This window comes from Bos mutus, chromosome 29, assembly GCF_027580195.1.
Source record: "Bos mutus isolate GX-2022 chromosome 29, NWIPB_WYAK_1.1, whole genome shotgun sequence".
NCBI lineage: Eukaryota > Metazoa > Chordata > Mammalia > Artiodactyla > Bovidae > Bos > Bos mutus.
The window spans coordinates 26,092,771-26,101,581 of record NC_091645.1 but is presented as its reverse complement, the minus strand read 5'-3'; the positions used below and the strand labels follow the sequence as shown (position 1 = coordinate 26,101,581).

The window sequence follows — 8,811 nt, the reverse complement described above, 5'->3', positions numbered from 1 at the left end:
AAAGGTTATAGTTGTTAGTGTCACTAAGTCATGTATGACTCTTATGCCATCCCATAGACTGTAGCATGCCTGGCTCCTCTACTCTCCACTATCTCCCAAAATTTGTTCAGGTTTAAGTCTATTGAGTCATTGATGATATCTAACCATCTCACTCTCTGCCACCCTCTTCTTTTTCCTTCAATCTTTCCCAGCATCAGGGTCTTTTCCAATGAGTTGACTCTTCAGATCAGATGGCCAAAATTTTTCAGCTTCAGCAACAGTCCTTCCAGTGAATATTGAGGACTGATTTCTTTTTGGATTCAGAGTGATGATGAATGTATTGGTATTGTGTCTGTCATAGCCTGCATATTCATGCTTCCCTGTCTTTTGTCTCTCCTAGACCTTCCTCCCAAGAACATGAGGAACCACACAGAGCTGAATGAGTTCATCCTACTGGGAATACCTCAGACACAGGGACTGGGGACTGTGCTCCTTGGCATCTTCTCATTTATTTACCTCTTCACCCTGCTGGGAAATCTGCTCATTCTTCTAGCAATTGTCTCCTCCTCGACCCTTCACACTCCCATGTACTTCTTCTTGGGACTCCTATCGATTTTGGACATGCTGTTCCCCTCTGTCACCTGTCCCAAGATGCTATTCTATCTCTCTGGCCAGAGCCACGCCATATCTTATAAGGGATGTGCTGTTCAGCTCTTCTTCTATCATTTCCTGGGTTCTACGGAAGGCTGCCTCTATTCTGTGATGGCTTATGATCGTTTTGTTGCCATCTGTCACCCACTAAGATATATGCTCATCATGAGACCTGGAGTCTGTGTTGGTTTGGTCTTGGCAGCCTGGTTGGTGGGTTGTCTTCATGCCACTATCTTGACATCTTTTACCTTTCAGCTACCCTACTGTGGCCCCAATCGGGTGGACCACTTCTTCTGTGACATTCCTGCTGTCTTACCCCTGGCTTGTGCTGATAGCTCCCTGGCCCAGAGAGTGGGTTCCACTAATGTTGGCTTTCTGGCTTTAATGCTTTGGTTGAGTGTTTGTGTCTCCTACACACACATTGGGATTGCCATTTTGAGGATCCGTTCGGCAGAGGGCAGGCAGAAACCTTTCTCTACCTGCAGTGCCCACCTCACTGCCATTCTCTGTGCCTATGGGCCTGTAATCTTCATCTATCTGCAGCCCACACCCAACCCTTTTCTCAGTGCCACGGTGCAAATATTAAATAATATTGTCTCACCATGTACTAAGCTGCATCAGTCATGTCCGACTCTTTGCAACCCCATGGACTAAAACCTACAAGGCTCCTCTGTCCATGGGATTCTCCAGGCAAGAATACTGGAGGGGGTTGTCATTTCCTACTCCAGGGGATTTTCCTAACCCAGGGATCAAACCCGTGTCTCCTGTATCTCCTCCATTGGCAGGCAGGTTCTTTATACACACTCATATATCCCTTCTTTTTTGGATTTCCTTCCCATTTAGGTCACCTCAGGGCACTGAGTAGAGTTCCCTGTGCTACAGTGTAGGTTCCTATCAGTTATCTATCTTATACATAATATCAATAGTATTTATATGTCAGTCCCAATTTCCCAATTCATCCCACCACCACCCCCCATTTTCGAATTGGTGTCCATAGGTCTATTCTATACCTGTTTCTCTACTTCTTCTTTGCACATAAGATAATCTATTTCTTCTTTTTTGTTTGCTTTATTTTAATTTTTTTTATTTTTTATTGGAGTATAGCCAGTCAACTATGTTGTGATAATTTCAGGTGAACAGCAAAGGGACTCTGCCATTCATATACATGTATCATTCTCCTCCAAACTCCACTCCCTTTTAAATGAATAAACAGTTCATGGAAAATGCTTCCTCACATTTGTCTTATTCACTGTTGTATCCGCAGGACATGGCTCAGTGATCTAGTAAGTGCTATGCATGAGTTTATTAAGTGAATGAATGGGTACCACTTAACCTTTCAAATTTGATGTAATTTAATATTTATTTACTATAAACAGAAACATAATTTCAATAATTGGGAAACAGAACAACCACATAAACTGATTTAAATACATATCCTCTTAAAGTTGAGGAAATATAAAACCAATCTGAATGAACTCTAACCACTTTTCTCAATTCTCAGATCAGTGTTGTGATGACTGGCATGGCAAAACAATTAAATCATTTTAAATCTTTCCTGTATCTAATATTTTAGTATGCTGCTGCTGCTGCTGCTGCTAAGTTGCTTCAGTCATGTCTGACTCTGTACGACCCCATAGACGGCACCCCACCAGGCTCCCCCGTCCCTGGGATTCTCCAGGCAAGAACACTGGAGTGGGTTGCCATTTCCTTCTCCAATGCAGGAAAGTGAAAAGTGACAGTGAAGTTGCTCAGTCATGTCCGACTCTTCACGACCCCATGGACTGCAGCCTAGCACACAACAAAAAATTTTATTTAAACATACATAATCACACACACAAGCAAAAACCAGTTCTTAAAATCTCACTCCATCAACAACACAACAACAAAAACAAAGAACTTGATTTCAAAAAGTGAGCAGAAGACCTCAACAGACATTTTCCCAAAGAAGACATACAGGTGGCTAATAAACACATGAAAAGAGGCTCAACAACACTCATTATTCAGATCAGATCAGATCAGTAGCTCAGTCATGTCCGACTCTGCGACTCCATGAATGGCAGCACGCCAGGCCTCCCTGTCCATCACCAACTCCTGCAGTTCACCCAGACTCACGTCCATCGAGTCAGTGATGCCATCCAGCCATCTCATCCTCTGTCGTCCCCTTCTCCTCCTGCCCCCAATCCCTCCCAGCATCAGAGTCTTTTCCAATGAGTCAACACTTCGCATGAGGTGGCCAAAGTACTGGAGTTTCAGCTTTAGCATCATTCCTTCCAAAGAAATCCCAGGGCTGATCTCCTTCAGAATGGACTGGTTGGATCTCCTTGCAGTCCAAGGGACTCTCAAGAGTCTTCTCCAACACCACAGTTCAAAAGCATCAATTCTTCGGCGCTCAGCCTTCTTCACAGTCCAACTCTCACATCCATACAGGACCACTGGAAAAACCATAGCCTTGACTAGACGAACCTTGTTGGCAAAGTAATGTCTCTGCTTTTGAATATGGTATCCAGGTTGGTCATAACCTTCCTTCCAAGGAGTAAGCGTCTTTTAATTTCATGGCTGCAGTCACCATCTGCAGTGATTTTGGAGCCCAGAAAAATAAAGTCTGACACTGTTTCCACTGTTTCCCCATCTATTTGCCATGAAGTGATGGGACCAGATGCCATAATCTTCATTTTCTGAATGTTGAGCTTTAAGCCAACTTTTTCATTCTCCACTTTCACTTTCATCAAGAGGTGCCGGGAGCCGGTATATTGCATATTGAGTGCAGCACTTTCCACAGCATCATCTTTCAGGATCTGGAATAGCTCAACTGGAATTCTATCACTGCCGGTAGCCAGTGTGAGGAACTCCGCCCATGACAAAGGTCATGAGGAAGGAGGCTCGGCATACGCAAAGGTGGGATCGAGCTTCAGAAGTCCCCCTGGAAATTCTCGAGCATATACCCCCAAAACCAGAGTCTGCCTACTTTCTGCTTTGAGCTTTCACCTACACCTCTGACTTTACGGGGGGCTGTCCCCCACTACCTCTCTCTGAAAAAAGAGTTAGCTTACAGTTCCAGTTAATAATTCCTGGGTGTGACAGTGTTTAACCTACAAACTCCTTTGGAAATCCTCTAGCCTGCCTGAATAGGTTTTTCCGGCCACATGTGATTGTTCAGAGCCTCCCAACTGTGAGAGGCAGGAGATGTTCTAAACTGTCTAAACACAGATTCTTTTGAGTAGTTAAAAGATTGATTAGAAATTGTATTGGTGAAGGGATTTTCACTTGTTGGGCCAATGTTTGCTGCTAAGTTTCCATATCCCTTATCTGCTGTGTCCCTGGCAGTGTATTGATTAATATAATTGGTGTAAGTAGTAGCTTTAATGTTTGTAACCTGGGACCCTTGAGTTAATTCTTTTTCTTGTTATAGTCCACCACACCTTTGCTCTGTAGGAATGCAACTTTATCTAATGCTTTTTGGAGGCTGGCGCCTGACTTTAGAATAATCACCTTTAGAGAAAAAGGCCTCTGGGCCAGAAGATGATGCAAATCACCTAAGCTTTTGCATATGATAAGTTTGCAGGAAGAAAGCCTGGCTTGCTGCCTGACTCTACCCCTTCCCCCATTATCCTCTATGCATAACTTAAGGTATAAAAACTACTTTGGAAAATAAAGTGTGGGCCTTGTTCACCGAAACTTGGTCTCACCATGTCGTTCTTTCTCTCACCTTCTGGCTGAATTATTCAGCCTCTTTTCTCCACTGAATTTCCTCACTGAGCTATCCTTATTTCAGCCTCTTTTCTTCACTGAATTTTACTGAGCTATCCTCATTCTATTATTCTTTATACCCTTAATTAACATTTAATTAAGCAATTGTTTCCTGATCCTCGCCGACGCCGTCCCCCCTTCGAATTCCCTGGATCCACCGGGGCTGGACCCCGGCAAAGAGGCTTTTGAGTTCCTCTTCACTTTCTGCCATAAGGATGGTGTCATCTGCATATCTGAGGTTATTGATATTTCTCCCAGCAATCTTGATTCCAGCTTGTGTTTCTTCCAGTCCAGCGTTTCTCATGATGTACTCTGCATGTAAGTTAAATAAACAGGGTGAAAATATACAGCCTTGGCGAACTCCTTTTCCTATTTGGAACCAGTCTGTTGTTCCATGTCCAGTTCTAACTGTTACTTCCTGACCTGCATACAAATTTCTCAAGAGGCAGATCAGGTGGTCTGGTATTCCCATCTCTTTCAGAATTTTCCAGTTTATTGTGATCCACACAGTCAAAGGCTTTGGCACAGTCAATAAAGCAGAAATAGATATTTTTCTGGAACTCTCTTGCTTTTTCCATGATCCAGTGGATGTTGGCAATTTGATCTCTGGCTCCTCTGCCTTTTCTAAAACCAGCCTGAACATGAGGAAGTTCATGGTTCACATATTGCTGAAGCCTGGCTTGGAGAATTTTGAGCATTACTTTACTAGCATGTGAGATGAGTGTAATTCTGCGGTAGTTTGAGTATTATTTGGCATTGCCTTTCTTTGGGATTGGAATGAAAACTGACCCTCTCCAGTCCCGTGGCCACTGCTGAGTTTTCCAAATTTGCTGGCATATTGAGTGCAGCATTTTCACAGCATCATCTTTCAGAATTTGGAATAGTTCAACTGGAATTCCATCACCTCCACTAGCTTTGTTCGTAGTGATGCTTGCTAAGGCCCACTAGACTTCACATTCCAGGATGTCTGGCTCTAGGTCAGTGATCACACCATTGTGATTAACTGGGTCTTGAAGATCTTTTTTGTACAGTTTTTCTGTGTATTCTTGCCATCTCTTCTTAATATCTTCTGCTTCTGTTAGGTCCATACCATTTCTGTCCTTTATCGAGCTCATCTTTGCATGAAATGTTCCTTTGGTATCTCTGATTTTCTTGAAGAGATCCCTAGTCTTTCCCATTCTGTTGTTTTCCTCTATTTCTTTGCATTGATTGCTGAGGAAGGCTTTCTTATCTCTTCTTGCTATTCTTTGGAACTCTGCATTCAGATGCTTATATCTTTCCTTTTCTCCTTTGATTTTCACATCTCTTCTTTCACAGCTATTTGTAAGCCCTCCCCAGACAGCCATTTTGCTGTTTTGCATTTCTTTTCCAGGGGGGTGGTCTTGATCCCTGTCTCCTGTACAATGTCATGAACCTCATTCCATAGTTCATCAGGCACTCTATCTATCAGATCTAGGCCCTTAAATCTAATTCTCACTTCCACTGTATAATCATAAGGGATTTGATTTAGGTCATACCTGAATGTTCTAGTAGTTTTCCCTACTTTCTTCAATTTCAGTCTGAATTTGGCAATAAGGAGTTCATGGTCTGAGCCACAGTCAGCTCCTGGTCTTGTTTTTTCTGGCTGTATAGAGCTTCTCCATCTTTGGCTACAAAGAATATAATCAAGCTGATTTTGGTGTTGACCATCTGGTGATGTCCATGTGTAGAGTCTTCTCTTGTATTGTTGGAAGAGGGTATTTGTTATGACCAGTGTATTTTCTTGGCAAAACTCTATTAGTCTTTGCCCTGCTTCATTCTGTATTCCAAGGCCAAATTTGCCTGTTACTCCAGGTGTTTCTTGACTTCCTACTTTTGCATTCTAGTCCCCTGTAATGAAAAGGACATCTTTTTTGGGTGTTAGTTCTAAAAGGTCTTGTAGGTCTTCATAGAACCGTTCAACTTCAGCTTCTTCAGCGTTACTCGTTGGGGCATAGACTTGGATTACTGTGATATTGAATGGTTTGCCTCGGAAACGAACAGAGATCATTCTGTCGTTTTTGAGATTGCATCCGAGTACTGCATTTTGGACTCTTTTGTTGACTATGATGGCCACTCCATTTCTTCTGAGGGATCCCTGCCCGAAGTAGTAGATATAATGGTCATCTGAGTTAAATTCACCCATTCCAGTCCATTTGAGTTCGCTGATTCCTAGAATGTCGACATTCACTCTTGCCATCTCTTGTTTGACCACTTCCAATTTGCCTTGATTCATGGACCTGACATTCCAGGTTCCTATGCAATATTGCTCTTTACAGCATTGGACCTTGCTTCTATCACCAGTCACATCCACAACTGGGTATTGGTTTTGCTTTGGCTCCATCCCTTCATTCTTTCTGGAGTTATTTCTCCACTGATCTCCAGTAGCATATTGGGCACCTACTGACCTGGGGAGTTCCTCTTTCAGTATCCTATCATTTTGCCTATTCATACTGTTCGTGGGGTTCTCAAGGCAAGAATACTGAAGTGGTTTGCCATTCCCTTCTCCAGTGGACCACATTCTGTCAAATCTCTCCACCATGACCCACCCGTCTTGGGTTGCCCCACGGGCATGGCTTAGTTTCATTGAGAAATACAAATCAAAACTACAATGAAATATCATACACCCGTCAGAATGGCCATCATCAAAAGATCTACAACAGTGAAGGCTTGAAAGAGTGTGGAGTAAAGGGAACCCTCTTGTACTGTTGGTGGCAATGTAAACTGATACAGACACTCTATAGGGCAGTATGGAGATTCCTTTAAAATTATGAATAAAATTACCATATGATCCAACAGTTCCACTACTGGGCATATTCCCTGTGAAAACCATAATTGAAAAAAAGACACAAGTTCTGAAATATTCATTGCAGCACAATTTACAATAGCACATGGAAGCAGTCTTTATGTCCATCAACAGATGAATGGATAAAGAAGCTGTGTTACATATATACAACGGAATATTATTTAACCATAAAAAGAATGCATTTGAGACAGTTCTAATGAGGCGGATGAACCTAGAACCTATTATACAGAGTGAAGTAAGAGAGAAACACATATCTAATATTAATGCATGTATATGGAATCTAGAAAGCTGGTATGATGAACCTATTTGCAGGGCAGCAATGGAGATGCAGACATAGATAACGGACTCGTTGACACAGAGGCGGGGAATGAGTGGTGGGACGAAAGGAGAGAATAGCATGGAAACATATACATTACCATGTGTGGAATATATAGACAGTGAGAATTTGCTGTATGATTCAGGGATCTTAGAAAGATGCTCTGTGACAACCTAGAGGGACAGGATGGGGAGGGAGGTAGGAAGGAGGCTCAAGACAGAGAGAACATATGTATACCTATGGCTGATTCATGTTGATGTATGGCAGGAACCAACACAATACTGTAAAGCAATTATCTTTCAATTACAAATAAATTTAGAAAAACAAGTAACTTGATTTACAAGGGTGTAAAGGACTTAAAAGACATTCTGTGAAGAAGACAGCAAGCATATAAAAAGATGTTTAATATCACTCCCACTAGGTAAATGTACATCAGATTCACAAGAAGATGTCACTCACAGCCATCAAAATGGCTTTTTCTGAATAAAGGGGTGGGGGATGGACATGCGGAGAAATTGGAACCATTGTCTGCTGTTGGTGGAAACTATAAAATGGTACAGCCACTATGGAAAACAGTGTGGAGGCTCCTCAATATAAATTTAAAAATAACATTCCCCTATGATTCACCAATTATACTTTTGAGTATAGATCCAAAAGGGTCCTAAATATTCATATTTATATCATGTTCAAAGCAGCATTACTCACAATAGACAGGTAGGAGGTGAAAGCTATTCATATTCATTAACGATAAATGAATAGTCAAAATGTGGTATATACATACATGGAATATTATTCCCACTTTAAAAAGTGGGATGACACAGTTGGATGCTACTAGATGGATGAAGCTTGAGGAGATTATGTTAGGTGAAATAAGCAGCTACAAAAAGACAGATACTGTAGGATCTACAGCTATACTGGGTGTTTAGAGTAGTTAGATGACAGATAAGAAGGTAGGAAGGTGATTCCTAGGGGCTGGGGAAGAGGAAGATAGATTGTTGTTTAATATATATAGTTTCCTTTTGCAAGATGAAAAAGTTCTGAAGTTTGGTTGCACTGTAGAAGGAATATATATAATACTACTGAACTGTATACTTAAAATGGTTAAGATGGTAAATGTTATGCTTTATATTGCTTTTCCACCATTTAAAAATGAAGCTCCTTTGGGAAGGACATGTACACATTGTTATATTTAAAATGGATAATCTACTGTATACCACAGGGAACTCTGCTCAATGCTACATGGTAGCCTGAACGGGACAAAAGTTTGGGGGAGAATGAAAACATGTATATGTAG

The 8,811-nt window shown here is 41.7% G+C and overlaps 1 protein-coding gene across 1 annotated transcript; it reads left to right on the top strand.

Annotated features, from left to right (window-relative positions):
• Positions 1-396: 396 nt before the first annotated feature.
• Positions 397-1,284, top strand: LOC102287265 (olfactory receptor 10N1). Its single transcript, XM_005902687.2, has one exon. It carries the CDS (start codon positions 397-399, stop codon positions 1,282-1,284), a length of 888 nt encoding a protein of 295 aa, XP_005902749.2.
• The last annotated feature ends 7,527 nt before the right edge of the window (positions 1,285-8,811 follow it).

Bases quoted from the DNA above. Each gene is read 5' to 3' on its own strand.
- LOC102287265 (XM_005902687.2), top strand. From the start codon at position 397: ATGAGGAACCACACAGAGCTGAATGAGTTCATCCTACTGGGAATACCT.